This window comes from Conger conger, chromosome 9 (genome assembly GCF_963514075.1).
Source record: "Conger conger chromosome 9, fConCon1.1, whole genome shotgun sequence".
Classification (NCBI taxonomy): domain Eukaryota; kingdom Metazoa; phylum Chordata; class Actinopteri; order Anguilliformes; family Congridae; genus Conger; species Conger conger.
The window spans coordinates 36,353,368-36,372,768 of record NC_083768.1 but is presented as its reverse complement, the minus strand read 5'-3'; the positions used below and the strand labels follow the sequence as shown (position 1 = coordinate 36,372,768).

The 19,401-nt window shown below is 45.4% G+C and overlaps 2 protein-coding genes across 9 annotated transcripts in view; one reads left to right on the top strand and one right to left on the bottom strand.

The window, feature by feature from the left end:
- The first annotated feature begins 202 nt into the window (after positions 1-202).
- pdss1 (prenyl (decaprenyl) diphosphate synthase, subunit 1) lies at positions 203-8,965 on the top strand. Its single transcript, XM_061255404.1, has 11 exons — positions 203-433; positions 1,460-1,521; positions 1,615-1,747; positions 2,085-2,215; positions 4,628-4,769; positions 5,414-5,525; positions 5,719-5,828; positions 5,937-6,017; positions 6,400-6,513; positions 7,031-7,111; positions 7,694-8,965. The coding sequence occupies exons 1-11, from the start codon at positions 281-283 to the stop codon at positions 7,832-7,834; spliced, it is 1,260 nt and encodes a 419-aa protein (XP_061111388.1). The 5' UTR covers positions 203-280; the 3' UTR covers positions 7,835-8,965.
- Positions 8,966-9,412: 447 nt separating this feature from the next.
- LOC133137246 (abl interactor 1) overlaps positions 9,413-19,401 on the bottom strand; it is a 40,981-nt gene continuing 30,992 nt past the window's right edge. For 2 of the 8 annotated variants that reach the window (XM_061255402.1, XM_061255396.1), the window contains 4 exons: positions 16,051-16,257; positions 13,669-13,755; positions 12,251-12,436; positions 9,413-11,001 (listed from right to left, as the gene is read on the bottom strand). In XM_061255402.1, coding sequence (XP_061111386.1) covers positions 10,826-11,001; positions 12,251-12,436; positions 13,669-13,755; positions 16,051-16,257 — 656 coding nt within the window. In that variant the 3' untranslated portion in view covers positions 9,413-10,825. Of the gene's footprint in view, positions 11,002-12,250; positions 12,437-13,668; positions 13,756-16,050; positions 16,261-19,401 lie in introns of all 8 variants that reach the window. The other 6 variants (XM_061255401.1, XM_061255395.1, XM_061255398.1 and 3 more) reach the window with 4 other exon arrangements.

Here is a 19,401-nt window from a genome sequence, read left to right as displayed (position 1 = left end):
TGATATAGGCTGAACACGTTCGACTAATTTGGTTGCACTTAACCTAACGTTACGTATCACCCTAGATTAACAGAACAGCTATTTTTCGCTAGTTATAAATTGTATCTGGTTATTTAATATAAATTCAACATAAACTAGAAGGATGGGTACGATAAGAAACATAACGTACGATAGTAGCTTCTGTCGGCAAACCACAGCTCAGCTGTCAGCGACACGCCCACACGGAGGCGGAGAAGCGCCGTTCATTCACCACGCTCTTCCGCTTCCTGGCGAAAGAAACATGGCGCTGCCGTGGAGGCATTGCCGCAGGTGGACTGCGGGTAGTAATGGGGCATCTTCTTTAGTAAACGCGGTCTCTGCCGCTGTCACAGCAGCGGGAAGGAGAGTGGAGATTACAACCTGTGTGGGAGTCCGCGGCATTGCGGGAACCAAGGTAATGCACTCATTTGACGGGCGTGTCAAAATCTGAGAAGGTCAAGGGGTTTATCCAGTAGCTATAGCTAACTAGCTCGAAACGATGCACATGTGTACTCAACAAGCTTAAATGGCATTCAGACCACTAATGTTACATATTGCTTAAATAGTATTAGTAATATCAAAGTGCTATTAATAGCAAGTTATTCGTGATACACTTGTACACCGGAAACCCTACATCCGAGCTTGCAGCATAACTGGCGATCAGAAGAGTCTGCCGGTCTTGGCTAAGAAGGTCAACTGTCAAATACTTGTACAGCGGTATAAGTCCTCAGAAGGGCGTGTGTAGTGATTCGACCGTTTTCATAGTCACTTTGCTAAGCAAGATGTGTCATTAAATAGTCAGGTGTGTTTTTAAGGAAAGTTGGATACATGAGCTAACTTGCTCAATTCATGCAAAAATAAACACAAAAATGAATAATATACTTTACACTTGTTACATGTCATACACTTGTTTGTGGATGGCTACATCAATGTTACACCAAGATGAAAATATGCATATAGCATTTGACACTGACAAGCATATCCACCATATAAGGATAAATTACTTGCATTGATCTCAGCTGAAGCTCAGGTGCTTTTCAGTAATGCTTTGATTTGTATATGTCACAGCTGTAAACATATTTTATATCATCCGGTAATTCATTCATCTCTGTCACGAGAAGTCATTCTGTAGCTAGTACTTCCTGATACATGCATCATTTCAGTGTTTGTTTAGGATAATTCAGGGTTATTTTCTATTGTGTTTAATTTGCACTTTGTTGTACGTCGCTCTGGATAAGAGCGTCTGCTAAATGCCACGTAATGTAATGTAATGTAATGTTGAGAACATTCATGGTAGTTATATATTGTGAAGAAACCAAAGAGGAACTAGGCTATTTGGGAAGATTTATAAAATATGTTTGAGCAAGAGTTGAGAATCTGTCTTTTTACACCTGGGTTCAAAGATTGATGATTGTTCAATTTTCTTATATTGCTTTTTCAGGTATCCTCTGCCAGCAGACATGTTAATCTTTCTGCAGTCAGGATATCTAGCGCTCTACTAAGGTACAGTTATTTCCGTGGCAGAAATTGCCAATCATTTTAATTGGTTGGTGTTATTTTATTGTTAAGTTTTAACAAAGACCCTTTTTGCTGTAGTCATAATTACAGGTCTCTGAACACTACGGAGAATGTCAGCTGTTTTAAAAAGTTGCATAGTGATGCCAAAGCAAAGGATCCCTTCACATTGGCTCAAAAAGACTTGTATAACTTATATGATGATATCAAAAAGGTGAGTGCTTGAAATATGTGAGCTTTGTAAGGTTAGGGTTTACAACTTTAAATCAGACACTAATGATAATGTCCTCTGCTCTCATTGTTGTGCCCAAGGAAAGTAAAGTAGCACATTTTATCACAACTTCTTGATGTACAACTTCTACAACTGGTTTAACTCCTAATATTACACAATGAACAAGTGAAAATACTAAATTAGCATGTGCGTGACCATTGAATCATCTTCTTATCTAAGACCAACGTTTCTGTAGTTAATGTGTTTGGGTTATCACTGGCTGTTATGTTATAAAAGTGATGTAAATGTTTTTATAACCTTGTGATATTGTCCCTGCTAGGAGATGCTTGTGTCTAAAGCAGAGCTTAAGTCTCTGTGTGAATACTACTTTGATGGGAAGGGCAAGGCCTTACGACCCATGATAGTGGTGCTGATGGCCAGGGCGTGTAACCTGCACAGCAACCGTGGCGGGTAAGAACAATAATACAGTTTAATATTTAAAATAAAGTTCTCACACATCACAGGTTAATTACTCATTCTACAGGGTATTTCAACTCATTAATGGTCAGAAAATAGCTGTGGTTTCAATGTACAAAAAATGTGGTGAATTTAAAATATATATATATATATATATATATATATACAGTGGGGCAAAAAAGTATTTAGTCAGCCACCAATTGTGCAAGTTCTCCCACTTAAAAAGATGAGAGAGGCCTGTAATTTTCATTATAGGTACACTTCAACTATGAGAGACAGAATGGGGGGAAAGAATCTAGGAAATCACATTGTAGGATTTTTAATGAATGAATTGGTAAATTCCTCAGTATTTGGTCACCTACAAACAAGCAAGATTTCTGGCTCTCACAGACCTGTAACTTCTTCTTGAAGAGGCTCCTCTGTCCTCCACCCGTTACCTGTATAAAAGACACCTGTCCACAACCTCAAACAGTCACACTCCAAACTCCACTATGGCCAAGACCAAAGAGCTGTCAAAGGTCACCGGAAACAAAAATTGTAGACCTGCACCAGGCTGGGAAGCCTGAATCTACAATAGGTAAGCAGCTTGGTGTGAAGAAATCAACTGTGGGAGCAATTATTAGAAAATGGAAGACATACAAGACCACTGATAATCTCCCTCGATCTGGGGCTCCACGCAAGATCTCACCCCGTGGGGTCAAAATGATCACAAGAACGGTGAGCAAAACCACACGGGGGGACCTAGTGAATGACCTGCAGAGAGCTGGGACCAAAGTAACAAAGGCTACCATCAGTAACACACTACGCCCCCAGGGACTCAAATCCTGCAGTGCCAGACGTGCTTAAGCCAGTACATGTCCAGGCCCGTCTGAAGTTTGCTAGAGAGCATTCGGATGATCCAGAAGAGGATTGGGAGAATGTCATATGGTCAGATGAAACCAAAATATAACTTTTTGGTAAAAACTCAACTTGTCGTGTTTGGAGGAGAAAGAATGCTGAGTTGCATCCAAAGAACACCATACCTACTGTGAAGCATGGGGGTGGAAACATCATGCTTTAGGGCTGTTTTTCTGCAAAGGGACCAGGACGACTGATCCGTGTAAAGGAAAGAATGAATGGGGCCATGTATCGTGAGATTTTGAGTGAAAACCTCCTTCCATCAGCCAGGGCATTGAAGATGAAACGTGGCTGGGTCTTTCAGCATGACAATGATCCCAAACGCACCGCCCGGGCAACGAAGGAGTGGCTTCGTAAGAAGCATTTCAAGGTCCTGGAGTGGCCTAGCCAGTCTCCAGATCTCAACCCCATAGAAAATCTTTGGAGGGAGTTGAAAGTCTGTGTTGCCCAGCGACAGCCCCAAAACATCACTGCTCTAGAGGAGATCTGCATGGAGGAATGGGCCAAAATACCAGCAACAGTGTGTGAAAACCTTGTGAAGACTTACAGAAAACGTTTGACCTCTGTCATTGCCAACAAAGGGTATATAACAAAGTATTGAGATGAACTTTTGTTATTGACCAAATACTTATTTTCCACCATAATTTGCAAATAAATTCTTTAAAAATCAGACAATGTGATTTTCTGGATTTTTTTTTCTCATTTTGTCTCTCATAGTTGAGGTATACCTATGATGAAAATGACAGGCCTCTCATCTTTTTAAGTGGGAGAACTTGCACAATTGGTGGCTGACTAAATACTTTTTTGCCCCACTATTTTATAAAAATATGTTTTGCAGATATCTAGATATGTTAAAGCTCTAAAACACAGGTGTCAAACTCCTGGAGGGCCGCAGTGTCTGCTGCTTTTTGGGATGTTCTCGGCTCCTGTAGTTCATTCAAGTCATTGATTGGCTAAATAATCCACACACCTTGTTCTCAAGGCCTTCATTGACAGCTGATTGGAAGGAAACCCCAAAAAGCAGCAGACACTGCGGCCCCCTGGGGATTCAGTTTGACACCCCTGCTCTAAATGCATGATTTGTTATGAATTTGTCATAAATGCTCTAACACAGGGGTCGGCAACCCTGGTCCTGGAGAGCCGCAGGGTGTGCTGGCTTTCGTTGTTACTTGGCATTAATTGATCAATGAAAGCCGTTGATTACACAGTTAACTCACCTCACCTGGTTTCTTGGGTCTGAATCGGTTGCTTATTTTAAGGTGGAGACGAAAGCCAGCACACCCTGCGGCTCTCCAGGACCAGGGTTGCCGACCCCTGCTCTAACACCTTTCATTTCTTTAGCACAGTGTTGTTCTCTCTATATCTAATTATAAATATATTAATATGGACTTAAGTAAAGAAAGAATCCCTTGGAGCACAGAATATACTGCTATAAATGAGCCATGCCTATACCTACATGGGACGTGAGACCTCCAGTTGACACAATTCTTCTCCACATCTGTTCTCCAGTGACCTCCTCCCAGGCCAGAGGTCCATAGCTATGATCTCAGAGATGATCCACACAGCCAGCCTGGTGCATGATGACGTCATCGACGGGTCCAACAAGCGCAGAGGGAAGAACACTATTAATGAAGTGTGGGGCGAGAAAAAGGTCAGGCCATCCCTCACTCCTATTGGTAGCGTTACATTAACAAGTGGTATCCACTGGGGATACTTTATCCACACCATTTTCATCTAAAGCACCAGAGTAAATAATCCCTTCTTTTGAATAGCTGGTTTCTTAAGAGGACTAGTATGTATTATGATACAGTACAGTACATCATGTCTATTGTTTGTGGATGTAATATAAGTCTGTTTTAGGTTAAACATGTCTCAATGGGAATTTCCAGGTATTTTTATTTATTTTATTTTTTAAATGAAGAAACACAACACGAAATGTTTTGTTATGGCTCAGTCTGGTTTCTGGAATATATTCATGTGTATTTAATTTAATTTAACCTAAACAAGATCAAAGTGGTTAGTTCTACATCAAGGATGGAGATGGAACTCCCAGTGCATAGCAGTTGATGTCATTTCTGGTCTCAATACAAACAGGCAAGCATATTAGTTTGAAGCTTCCAAAAAGTCACTTAGTCATTTGACGCCTGGCTGTAGTAAGACCTGGAGGAACTGAAAGTGCTCTGCACTGGCAGTGCCTTAGTCTGTGCTCTGCAGTAAAACCAGCCCAAGTTGGGGCCATAGCTCCTGTGGTGGGGTCAGGTCATTTTTAGCTTTTGCTTTTCCCTTTTGCTCCAGGCCATCCTGGCGGGCGATTTCATCCTGTCTGTGGCCTCCATGGCATTGGCTCGTATTGGGAACACCAGTGTGGTGGCTGTACTGTCCCAAGTCATCGAGGACCTGGTGCGAGGTAACTCAGGAGCAGCTCTCCTTAGTTATGAAAGTCATTTTAGCCAGACCATGAAACTTGCACTGCACAAGGTTGCCAGATTCTTTACAAAATCCCCATCTAAGCGGTGTCAGCCCCCTGACCGATTAAGGGCATGGAATTAATATGGAGTCTTGCCTGTCCTGGCTCACGGCTTGCCTGTCTCGACTTAAAGGTGAATTCATGCAACTTGGATCGAAAGAAAGTGAAAACGAGAGATTCAAGCACTACCTCGAGAAAACCTTCAAGAAGACGGCGAGTCTCATCGCTAACAGTTGTAAAGCAGTATGTACGTTCTTTCTCGGCATCCAAAATGGAGCCATGCAATTAAATACGGTTTTCCCTGTTTTTCATCCAGTTTCATGTGCTGACACCCGTTCTGTCCTATTGTAGGTATCGATTCTGGTGAACTCTGACCCTGAGGTGCATGAGATTTGCTTCCAATACGGGCGAAATGTTGGAATCGCTTTTCAGGTAGCAGACATTTCATCAACTTATTGTTGAAAATAGTTTCATAAACAAATTGACAAAATATTCAAGTGTTTAATCATTAAATTATTTTGCATACCAATTTCACATTGAGACAGAATAAATGTAAGCATAATATGTAAAAGTAATATTATATTATATATTAGTATTTATTAGTATAGTAAATATACATTTACAAGGTTGTCTTCCGAGCAATTCATGAGAACCTCTACCAAGAGATGTTTGAATGAGTCTTTTTCCACTTTACTTGCAATCTCTCAAGTGTCCAGTTTGGTGTGTTCCCTCTGTGGTGCCTCGTTATACTGACTTTTAACCCACATGCTGAAATTTTAGTGAGAATTTAAGGCTTGTCTGTGCTCTGCCTCAGCTGGTGGATGACGTTCTGGACTTCACTTCCTGTGCCAGTCACCTGGGGAAGCCCTCTGCTGCAGACCTCCGGCTGGGCCTGGCCACTGGGCCTGTGCTGTTCGCCTGCCAGCAGGTGTGTCCTCTCTCAGCCCATGTATAAACACTGTTTCCAGGTGCCAGGAAGAGTAGTTATTCCCTTGGCAACAACTAATGGGCATCGGAATTAACAGTTTATTACACCAAAGTATTCATTGAACCTATCCCATATACACATTTTTAATCCCCTCTCTCATTTTTGGGATTTATAAAAATCCCCCAGGCTCACAACCTTGTGTTTGACCCAGTTTTAATCAAGAACCAACCAGCCAGTGTGACCATTTCTCTGGGACTGGATTCCTTCTTGTTACTTCACAAGACACAGCTGTACTGTTCTGATAACATGCACTGACTCTTAGAAAAGGCATGCAGGAAAAATTTACTCGGAACAGGAAGTGACTATTTTTGGCAGCTGTCCATGCCATTTCCTGGAGGAAGGCTTGTAACACTAGGCTGAGCAGGAAAAAGACCAGTTTGTATGCACTTGTGAACCTCCTATGCCTTTATGAGTAAAGCCTGTTGTGTGATAATTATTTTACTGTTTTTGTTGGAAGTTTCCTGAGCTGCAGGCGATGATTATGAGGAGATTCAGTTCCAGTGGGGACGTAGAGCGAGCCTGGCAGTATGTCATGGAGGTACGGAACTTTGATATCACAGATATTCTCTGATACCACAGAGTTAGACTCACCAGATACTCATGATACCATAGATATTTTAGATTTACCAGATACTCTGCTCTGGGTCCTTAAGAAAGCTTAAGAAAGAAAGTCTCCCAAACCAATGAAGCCAAAGTATTTCAGTTTGATGAATCTTCTGAAACTTAAGGACATGACAGTACTGTAATATAAGGGGTGGCCTGTAGCGTAGTGCTAGGTCGGCGGTTTGATTCCTGGTGTAGCCACAATAAGATCCGCACAGCCATCGGGTCCTTGAGCAAGGCCCTTAACCCTGTATTGCCCCGGGGGAGGGTTGTCTTCTGCTTAGTCTAATGAAGTGTACATCGCTCTGGATAAGAGCGTCTGCCAAATGCCAATAATGTAATGGAATGTAATATAACCCTGAAAATGTCCGTTAACCTCACATAGCTAAGAAGCAGAGAATAAGAAAGGTGTTAAGGAATAAACACATTTGAGGTGTCTGTAATAAGGTATGGCGACGTATGTATGAGAGGAGGTGAGCTGAAATCTGCACCTTTTCTCCCACCCAACCCCCTTCAGAGTGACGGCATCCAGCAGACTAGCTACCTCGCCCAGCGTTACTGCCAGGAGGCCGTGAGACAGATCAGCAAACTCCGCCCCTCCGCTGAGCGGCAGGCGCTGATCCGGCTGACCGAACTGGTCCTGTCCCGGGACAAGTGAACCCCGCCCTCCCGAACACGACGTCACTCCAGGCAGCTATTCCTCGGGAGTGGATCCCACTGAAGGGGCGGCCCACTTAACGACCAGCTGTGCTCAGCTAACTAATACGCCTGGCCACCAAATGTGCCTTTGTTCCTGGTTACCGCATGCATGTTTACATAGTATTTCCGGTTGAGGGGACATGCAAACTTTTTATCAATTATCGGTTATAACAGTGTTTGTTCACTTTCTGTATTTTCAGAGCACTTTACAGAAAAATGTAATGTTAAAGAAGCTAGCAAGCTTGCCACTTGCTGCTAGCTTGACTGTACTTTCCCATGGCAGAACAGGTTACCAAGTACACACGTTTCTAATGCATCAGGTCCATTTATTTCAGTTTCTCAGGTATTGGCCATTAGTAATCCTGTAATTGGAAATGCAGTATGTAGACATGTAGGATGTGATGAACCAGGAGCTGGATACATTTGGTACTGCGGGCACATCCGGTCGTTCGGCCAGTGAGCGGGTGGAGGAGTGGGAGCGCGTGGGTGACCTGCACTTAAACTGAAAAATGGTCAAACCCACTGTGCAAAGGCAGACCTACTGTGACCCATCAGGCGCAAACAAATCTTGCTGAAATAGTCTGTGAATCTTTGTGAGTCCAGCATAATAATCAAAATGGCTTTCAGATAGTTGTCGAATCAGAGGCAGGGAATTCGGTTTTCCCGTCTCCCATTGGCAGTATTGGGTCCACCCCCTTTCCACTTGTGTGTCATAGAGGTGCACAGACAGGAAGTAGAGGAATCACTGCGTAACGGTCAGACCGTTGCACTCTGTACTGTAAGACACGGTTATGTCTCCGGCTCCCTGCCAGTCCCAAAGGCATCTGGGATAGGCACCTGGGGAGACGGTGGACTTCTGAGGTTCAATGGAATTGTAGATGTTACTGTTGCGTGGACTCGTTTACAGGCGTCCTTAAGGATCCGTCCACACTACAAGGCCGGTGTGTGTGTGTGCGCGCACGCGCGCACGTGGGCAGTAGTACCCAGTGTACTACAAGTTTAAACATTGTATTAATTCAACGAACAAAGCCTTATTCCATGTGAACTGTGTACTCAATGATTCAGAATAAAAGCCAATGTTTTTTTTAAATCCTACCATCTATTGCTGCGTTTCCCCACCTCACCCAAACAGTAACTAAGATTATTTTTTTCTGTAGCAGAATGATTTATTATAAAAGACTGTACATAAAATTTCAATTAACAGATTATATATACAAATCAAGGGTGAAGAGACAGGACTCAGATGTTGCTCCCGAGAAAATTTAAGTTACAGAACATTTTGAACGTATAATATAACAAAGCAAATGGACAAAAGTATCAAGGCGTTAGCTGCGATATCCTGAAATGTTTTAGATTAGTGGTCAAGAAAATAAAACGTTAGTTCCGTATGCGTGGCAGTCGAGGAGAGAACCAGGGAAAGCCCTCATCCTGGAACAGTATGCTGACATGAACGCGAGATGTCCAAACCCAAAGTTATAAATTCCAATGTATAAAACATTTTTACCGATTAGAAATAATTCATGAGGACTACATGAACTCTAATGCAATCACTTTGTCAAATCATTCAATGCACACTGTGGAAGGCGTCCACACATTTTTTTTTTTTTTAACAAGAATGGTTGTACAAAATGAATGACAGACGGTCTTAGAAATCTTTACAGACCTGAGATATGAACCTAAACAGTCAAAATGTATAAAAATGGAAATCCCAATACACAAGCAGCTGAAGGTTTACCACGTTGAGCCTGTTTACCAGCTAGTCATTTTGGCCTCTTCTCAGGCCAACAGTACTGGGATGAATGCAATCGCACATGGCCCACTGCCTTTTAATAGCACAGCAGAGTATGGCAGTGTCGGCAGCAGCAGGCTAATGGTGCGTTAGCCTGGACGCCATTCTGGCTCGGCGCAAACAGCAGGCTGCATTTACCATGGTTGAGAATGGCACCGGTGCAGGAAAAGCCAGCGTGCCGTCTGTGTACTGGGGATTAGTACGTAAAGCACGCTCTGAGCAATGTAAAACCACAGTGAGGTCCTTCGGATATGGGACATGGAAATGTAAGCGGTTTGAAGAGCAGTTGTTTGGTACAACCGCCCTTCTCATTTACCCTGTACAGCACGGACCCCACATGGCATCTCAGTTCTGCCATCAGCCATTTCATTACAAATGAGATCATGTAGAAAATGAGATCAACAGCTCCACAAATGCATCGGACACATTCCGTAAACAAAAGTGCGCTCACTGTAAATATCACACAATGGAAGCTTAATGGTTGAACAAGTACATATATCATACCTTTTCTTTTTTCATTTGTATGCATGCTTTACGTGATATTTAATTACATTGCAGGAATGTCTTAATGTCTGAAAATGAATCTGGCTGCAGTCAGGACCCAAAAAACTAAATGAAAGTCAATGCTCTTGCCGTTTGTTGTCAACATTAGAGAGGAGAGGAATCAGAAAATGACTATTTAACCTGACCGATAAAACAATCCCTACTCGATGTGTTCACGTGTGGTGTAGGCCATTCAAAACACCAATGGGCACTCACAGGAATACGCTAACGACAACCTACTGGCAGCTGCTCACAGTATATACAATGAAGTAACAGGGCGTAGGATCATACCGGAAGTTAGAATATCATCGTTCATGTCTCGTTGTATGGGTAGCGCTTCAGAGCTCTGATCACACTTCCATTCAGTGCAACAGCTACTTCGCTCTTAGTTTTGGTCGAAACAATCCAAGCAGTAAAGCACTTCCGTTTTATCGTATTAGTATGCTTTACTCCCCCAACCCCACCCCAACAACCCACCTCAAATAAAAAACAAAACAAAATAATCAATAGGATTTTTTTTTTCTTCTCATTTGCGGTTCTAAAAGGAACAAACATTGTGTCATATCCATATGCACGCTGGCCTCCGCCCTTTCAGGCCAAGCCTGGCTTCGTCCGGGCTCAGTCTGCGTAGTGCATGATGGACTCCACGTAGTTCCCGGGGAAGAGTCCGGTCACGCCGTTGCAGACGCCCTCGAACCAGCCGTCGTCGTTCTTCTTGATGATGTAGATGATGGCGCCCTCCACGAAGGACAGCTCGTCGTCCTTGTCCTTGCAGTAGTCGTAAATCGCCACGACTGCAGGAGCAGAGGTGGAGATCAGTGAAGCCGCCCCACCCGCCAAAGTGTTCAAACTCTCTAATCCTATCCAATGTTCTCAAATAGAACTGGCACAGCAGTATTGAACAAATATATGCACGCTAATTCATGTGTGTCTCTATCCTGGTGATGAATATGAATAAGTTATGATGTTAGGATTGGAATAGGCAAGGCTGATTGATGTGGGATTAGACAAATTGGAGCCTCTGGCTGCATTTATGTAGGAACATTTGACAGAACATTTGAGTACACCAATGAGTCCCATTTTGGGCTGCCTGTAGCTTGTGCCAGAGTGGTCCACATTGTATCTGACCCATTTGTTTGCTCAGGACAGAACTGCAGCCTCAGACTGCTGAGTGGCTTAGAGCATGTAACAGAGTGTATGTACAGAGCAGGTTATAGTGTGGATGCAGACAGTAGGGAACAGGGTGTATGTACAGAGCAGGTTACAGTGTGGATGAAGAGAGTAGGGAACAGGGTGTATGAAGAGAGTAGGGAACAGGGTGTATGTACAGAGCAGGTTACAGTGTGGATGAAGAGAGTAGGGAACAGGGTGTATGTACAGAGCAGGTTACAGTGTGGATGAAGAGAGTAGGGAACAGGGCGTATGTACAGAGCAGGTTACAGTGTGGATGAAGAGAGTAGGGAACAGGGTGTATGTACAGAGCAGGTTACAGTGTGGATGAAGAGAGTAGGGAACAGGGTGTATGTACAGAGCAGGTTACAGTGTGGATGAAGAGAGTAGGGAACAGGGCGTATGTACAGAGCAGGTTACAGTGTGGATGAAGAGAGTAGGGAACAGGGTGTATGTACAGAGCAGGTTACAGTGTGGATGAAGAGAGTAGGGAACAGGGTGTATGTACAGAGCAGGTTACAGTGTGGATGAAGAGAGTAGGGAACAGGGCGTATGTACAGAGCAGGTTACAGTGTGGATGAAGAGAGTAGGGAACAGGGTGTATGTACAGAGCAGGTTACAGTGTGGATGAAGAGAGTAGGGAACAGGGCGTATGTTCAGAGCAGGTTACAGTGTGGATGAAGAGAGTAGGGAACAGGGTGTATGTACAGAGCAGGTTACAGTGTGGATGAAGAGAGTAGGGAACAGGGTGTATGTACAGAGCAGGTTACAGTGTGGATGAAGGGAGCAGGTAACAGAGTAGATGAACAGGGCAGGTAATGGTGTGGAAGACCAGAGCGGGCAGTCAGAGGCAGGGCGTGTTGCAGAGCTCACCTTTCTCCATGTAGACCTTGGGGGCCCACTGCGGGTCTCCGTCGGCGTACGGGTCGCTGTAGTGCACCACGGCCGCCTCCTCGTCCTCGTAGTCGACGGGCGGGGGGGGCGGGGGCGGCGGCGAGTCGTCGAACATGGGCACGTCGTCGGGGGGAGGAGGGGGTGGCGGAGTCGGGGTGTCCGCTACTGGGGGGGAGGGGGACGAGCACACGGTTCAAAAGCCAGCCAGTTCATGTCATCACAAGGGCGGTCCAGTGAGGCATGCATCGCGGCGCTGTCTGTGACTCATGCATGGGTGGGGTGTTACGGTGTGCGTTCCAGCCGGACCGGTTAGTGAATATAGCGCCACCCCCCCCCCCCCCCCCCCCCCCCCTCCCCGAGGGTGCAAGTCAAACCCCTTCTGTGCTCCTCTATTCGCACAGAGGAAGCACGGGGCTTTACATTCGACCTACGACCTCTCAACCCTGCTGCAGTGCAAAGGAAATCAATAATACAATGCTGGATCAGATCATATCATATGCTTCCATCCACACAATCCCATGGGTTATGTTGTATTCATACATCTACCATCATACATTTCTACCATCAGATATCATGGTGTGGTTACCAAGATTTCCAGCAGATGGCACCATACAGTGATTTGGTTTCTTTTTATTACAGGATTAGTATGTAGCCAGTCTTCCCTGAGAAGGGGAAATGAGACAAGACAATGGATGCTATGTTATTACAGGAGTGCTTTAATTAAGGGGGCTATTAATTTTTATATGCGATATTGCCATTGACGTTCTGCTTAGTGTCCTGAGAGTTTGAGAAAGCTTGTAGCTGATGTAGCTTGAGCTTGGATAAGTAGAGAGCCCAGGGAAGCGTTTCAACACAGAGGTTGTAAGCCGGTTTGGAACAAAATGAACTGGCCTCTACACGACAACCAGCGTGTGGTCAGTATGGATTGAGGGAAAATTACCGTCTGACAGAGTACCTACTGTGTGTACCTGCTTCCGAAGCAGCAGACCTCCCACACTTTTTTAAATTGACATGCTGCAGGCACAATTTTAGGAGAAAAAACCCCTGGCATTAAGACGTAACTAATTGCCGTTGGATACGGCGGCCTTGTAGACGAAACCGAGAGGGCACGTCCGTTCATCGAGCGCGTGAAAACATTTTTGCTGTGCGTGTGGAAGGCTTGGCTGCCAGCGTTCTCTCCTCAGCCAAATACACAGATCCAGCTTTTAAAAGCGGGGCTGGTTTGGCTGACCGTTTCCATGCCGACAGCCGGCGGCAGACGGCGGCAGATGTGCGGCAATGGCAATACGCACCGGAGGGGTTCAGACAGGGGGTTCAGACAGGGGGTTCAGACAGGGGTGGGAAAACGAGGGGAACATGCTCTGAGACGCGGCTAGGGGGCGCTGCTGTGCACTTACTGTTCTCCTGCACCCTGGCCACAAAGCCAGTGAGGGGTATCTGTGGAGTCAACTGGGGCATGGGGGGAGGGGGTGGGGCAATAGTCACTGGAGAGCGAGAGAGAGAAAGGGGGGTACAGCGAGGTAGAGAGAATGAGTGAGAGAGAGAGAGAGAGAAAGGGGGTACAGAGAGATTGAGAGGAGGTAGAATAAGAGAGAGAGAGAGATAGAGAAAGGGGGTACAGCGAGAGAGGGGTACAGCAAGATAATTGAGAGGAGGTAGAGAGAATGAGAGAGAGAGGGGTACAGTGAGAGAGAGGAGGTAGAGAATAAGAGAGAAAGAGAAAGAAAGAGGGGGTACAGTGAGAGAGGAGGTAGAGAGAATAAGAGAAAGAGAGAGGAGGTAGATAGAATAAGGGAGAGGAAGGGGTACAGAGAATGAGAGAGGGGGGGGTACAGTGAGAGAAACAGGGAAGGAAGGAGGGGGTCCGGGTACAGGAGGAGAAAAACAGAAGCAGATGTCAGTCTCAGGAAACAAAAGAGAGAACCACAAAGAGAAGGAGAGAGAGGCCAACCACAAACCAAGCCCCCTGACGCCCCCACACCCCTCTCTCCGACAGGGCACACCTGCCCAACACCACCCAGGGGGGCGGCTGGAGAGGGCATGGGGGTAGCAGGTGTTTCACTGCGGTGACAGCCAAACAGAATGAAAGCTAACACAGCTAGCTCACACAGAAGAGCTTACACTCTGCTGCAGAGTGGCTAGGCTTGACTGCTGATGGACCCAGTTTAACCAGACTTCCACTTCATGCTGTCCCTCCCTGTGTCCAGTTCACCCAAGGGAGTGACTCTCTTCCTCCAACCTCCCTCCCTCTCTCTCTCTTCTGCTCTCTCCCAGTCTTTCGCTCTCTCTCCATCTCTCTCTCGGTCTAGCCCAGTGGCTTCTGTCACTCTTGGCTCTTCCAGTCACAGAAATTTCAGTCCGACACAACGGCAATGGAATTTTAAGTGAAGTATAAACAGTGCCCTCGCGGTTAAACAGTCAGCCGTTTCTGCATTGGGAATGCAGCGGACATCTCAAGGGTCCCTTTTCTTGAAGCTTCTACTCCACCCTGCTACTGCCTTTCTCAAGAGCCACTTCCCACCTTCTGTAGCACGTTCCTGTAAACCTGGGACCAGCAGCAGTTTAAACCGTGACAGAGGAGAGGAAGGAATACTTCGACATCACTGGCCCCATTTCACCCATTGGACACGTCCTCTACACTGGACACTGATTAAATAAACCGTGCTCAAATCAGGCCGCTGCCATTTCCCCAGGAACAGCTTATGAGGCTTCCAGGAGAAAAAAATATGTGACAACAGGAGTCCGATCCCACCCAGAGCAGCAGCAAGTGGCACTGAGCTGAGCATCACTTTAAACAGCAGTGAACTGAGGCCAGGGGCCTGCATGGCGTCTGAAAATGACTGCTATCGACAGTTTCTGCAGTTTACAATGCAGTCTAATGGCTTCCTACTCAGAAATGTCAGAGGACTGCACTGCATGTATGAATGGTGGGAGCTGGAAAGGCAGTCTAACCTGCCAAGAAATAAAGAAAAAAAACTGTTGATAGTTAAAATGGTGCCAATTTTCCTGAAGCAAACGTTCACCCACTTTCTCATGCCTGTTCACATCTAATAGAGAATTTTATGTGAACGTCAGACTTAAAAACGGCAATAGAAAATGCAGTGGAACATCTGCCTCCTCTTACTATATGTCCTATAACAGTCAGGAAGACATCCTATTACAACACTTGACAGGTAATACTCAGCCAAGCTACTACATCCAGCTCTCTGTATCTGCATTGCACTACATGTCCTGAATTTCACCCTGTAAGTAAATGTTTATCTCCTGAAGAATCTAATCAACTTAAAACAAGGATGTTTCCTGTACTGCTAAATGACTGTCGGACACGGGAAACTGACTCATCCAGCAGCGGTCATCCATTTGCTGATATTGACCGTGCTGTGTCTCGCTCACTACCCAGGAATATCCTGCAAGAGCTCTCCAAACAACAAGCTATTAAAGCACACATTTACCTTCCAAAGACTCAACGGGAATGTGTGCACTCCATTCCGCGTATGCAATCTTGGGATTTCTCACTGGTTGTGTTTGTACAGTGGAACTAAATTCAGCTCATCAGGGGAGAGGGGTTCAGTATGTGTACCCCTACGCACATTTAATACATTCACACAGGTGTAGGTGAAGATATTTCCCCCACTTGGTATGGTGTATATGAATGATGACACAACCAGACACATCATTTCTTACACATACGTTTAGGTATGATGAATGATCACCGCTGCAACGGTCCCTCTGTTGCGGTTGGTTAATGCAGGCTTTGTGGGGAGGGGGAGGGGGCTTACTTGTGTTCGGGGGGTACACGGGGCCACCGTTGACGTGTGGCTGCTGCACAGAAAACTGAGAGGTCACGGACGGGGCGCGGCGGTACGTCCCGGTGGCCGAGACGGTGGACACCGAGGAGGTGGTGGAGTTGTGCCGAGAGATCTGGCGGGATATCGTTCCGAACTGGGACATCGGGATGGGGCCCAGTCCAGGCCCCTGGGGAACGGCTGCTGTTAGTACCCAAAAAGGGGAGAGAGAGAGAGAGGGAGGGAGAGAGAGAGAGCCCAAAAGGGGAAAAATGAGCCACACCCAGTCACAGACCAGATCCCAGAAGTCAGTACAACACACCACAGACCACCCAATGTCATTATAAACCACTCGGAAAATGGGAAAGAGACAGATGCACCAACAAATTCATTCAATCAGAGACTGGGGCAGGGGGGTTAGATATCGGGTTACAGTACCACAGCACTGGAGATGTAGGCAGCAACATTATTAACAAGAGATGATGGGTGAAGTCCAGAGATCAGATTACTGCACCATATAAATTCCAATGCAAAAAGGATGAAAGCCCAGCATTATTACCCATAGAGGAAGGACAGCCATCAGATGGAAGCCCTGAAATTGTGGGTATGAAAACGTTAGGAACCGCAAACATAAAGGTGTGTCCTGTGTCATAAACATCACGGTTGGGAAAATATCCATGTGTCCAGTATGTCACGCATGTACATTTGTGTATAAATCCGTCTGCTCTAGAGATAGTGAAAATGCAACACGCAAGTACTGCAGTGGAACAGAGAGACAGGGCCAATATGGATGGAAAACTAATCCCTCATTCTGTACAGAAACAAGACACAGAAAACTCTCAATGTGACAGTTAATCTACCCTCAAAACTGCAGTTATGTTGAAGCTTTTGGCATTTTGAAATGATTCAAAATTGGGCAAATTCTTGCAGCTTACAGAACCCTGTAACGGCTGCCTGTCAGCAAAGACGCTAGGTCACGAATCGATTCTCTAGAAGTGCACTCTAGAGAAGCGTCACAACAGAGACTGAGCTGTACTCTGGAAAAAGACACTTTTAGATTATCACCACATGCCAAGACCAGCTTACAAAAGGGAAAGCGTATGTTAAAGATGTGACAACTGCAGTCATTTATTTTTTATTATTTTGCATATTGAAACTGAAAGCCCAGGCCTATATCTACACCAGAGAAACTGATGAGCTGACAGTAGTTCAGTGGACAGTCTGAAGTGAAAATGCTGTGAGGATGGACTACGCTGAAAAGGCATCTTTTCACCCGCCCTTTGTAACATTTGCCAGCGCAGCACTAATCACTCAAAAGGACAGAGCCTCATCTCTCTGCAGGTCTGGTCTGAAGCAGCTCTGGATTTCACTTTCATCCGCACAAAAAACCTGCACTCCATTTTTGGATATAAAAGGTACTCAACTGCTTAATGGTATACATACACAGATAATGAAAATTTGAAAGATTTAATTGACTCATTTTGTCCCCAGTTTTGAACCGTGCACGTTTTCGTAATGAAGCAATGCAGTGGAGGTCTGTGTTCCTACAACACTCAGCGGTTACCTTGCACACCGAAGCTACGTTACAGGAGAGCTACCACTGAACAGACCAGAGAATCTCCCTGGCAACAGCTGGTAGCCCTGGTAACCTGAGGATGTCTGTGACAATGTTGGGAGCGATCAAATGAGCAGTAACCTCGGCTGGCCACCCTGAACTGAGCTCACCCTGCCTACATGTCTCCGGTCATGAAGCCTCCAGAGGATCAGCTCTTACATTCACCAAAGTACACAAAACCAGTCTTGTGCAAACACGCCCCGTTTACCATAAAATACAGTACTGCTGCAACCTCAACATATCCATGGCTCTCTAAAGACAGATTCTATATCAATGGGGCTAACAAATAAAAAGTAATCTCAAGCTGTTTTATTGACAGGTACGACATACTGCATGGAAAATCCTAAACTACAGACTGAGAAACCGTGTGGAAGCACTCCCACAGTCTCAGCCCCCATTAACAGAAGAGGGCCAGTACAGATGAAATCAGACATTTCATCACTGCGCTGTACAGCACGAGCCTTTATTACATTACATTAAACTACAATCATTTAGCAGGCCCTCCTCCCCCAAGCTACTTATAGTGCGTTCCTCCTGATTTATACCAGTAATAACAGCAGACCTGGCCAACAGCATTCCCACACCAGCAAGTACATACGCAACATCTCTACGGCACGAATGCAAATTCACCGCGCTAAGCCAGAAACATGAACTTTTCCCTCTTATAATAGAGTTCACACACCATTCAAGCTGAACGCACATCCTCAGCTGACAGATGGTACATACATTTCATAAACGTAACATGAATATTACAGAACTTGGCAGAAAAAAAGTGAAAGGCTTCTACACTGCTATGGAGTTACATTTTTATCACTAAGGCTTCCTGTAGCGGTTAGGCTTACTGTCATACTCGGATGAACACGATGAATTCAAAACAGCCCAACGGTGATTTTGCTTGCTGGGTAAGACCAGTGAGACAAATTTACATGCGTAAGCCACGTCAGCAAGAAGTAGTCTGAGTTTGAGACTGTTGTACATCAAAATCATTCACACTGTGAGAATGCTGCCCTGGGGAACTCATAAGGCACTAATTGAACCCCATATGAGAGGTCTTGGTGGGGTGATAAACAGGCTCAGGGGGCGACCACTGACAGTACTGAAATGGGGTCAGAGGGGAGGGGCCCTTTAGGGTCAAAGGTCAGGGCCTAATACTTCAGCTCAGCTCTGCACCAATCGGACGGGGTTCTGCCGGGGAGAGAACTGTGCCCATATCGGCACGCCAATCACCGTGAACTGAGAGCAAGGGGCCACGCTCCCTGAATGAAAACTACCTGTTGCCATGGCAACCGGTCCCCTCTGACACACTGCAGATCAGTGTGTCACGCCGATACTGCCGAAGCTTCTCCGCAGCGGCCCCAAACTACTCACCTGTCAAAAACACCCCTTCTTCTGCAGCTCACGATGATTTCACCCACATTCATGCCTCTGTCATGTTTTCAGGCCTTAAAATCAAGCCATATTAAATACATAATCTGCAAAATCTTGACAGCAGTCCTGGGTAACAGTATGGAATGTGCTTTGATAGATCGCATATAAAATAATTGCAAAACTGTTGTTCAGTTGCAGATGGGAGGGCTTAAAGAACATGGGCTGCCCAACCCACCCTGGAGGTTTTCACTTCTAACCTAACAAAGCACACCTCATTCAACAGCCAGAGATCTCTGTGAACAGCTAATTGCAGAATCTAGTGCACAGAATTAGGGTGGAAATCACCAACCAACAGGACGGTA

Coding starts and splice junctions, on each gene's coding strand:
- pdss1 (XM_061255404.1), top strand. CDS start 281: ATGGCGCTGCCGTGGAGGCATTGCCGCAGGTGGACTGCGGGTAGTAAT. Junction 2,216..4,627: donor CTGCACAGCAACCGTGGCGG/GTAAGAACAATA, acceptor TCTGTTCTCCAG/TGACCTCCTCCCAGGCCAGA. Junction 6,018..6,399: donor ATGTTGGAATCGCTTTTCAG/GTAGCAGACATT, acceptor GCTCTGCCTCAG/CTGGTGGATGACGTTCTGGA.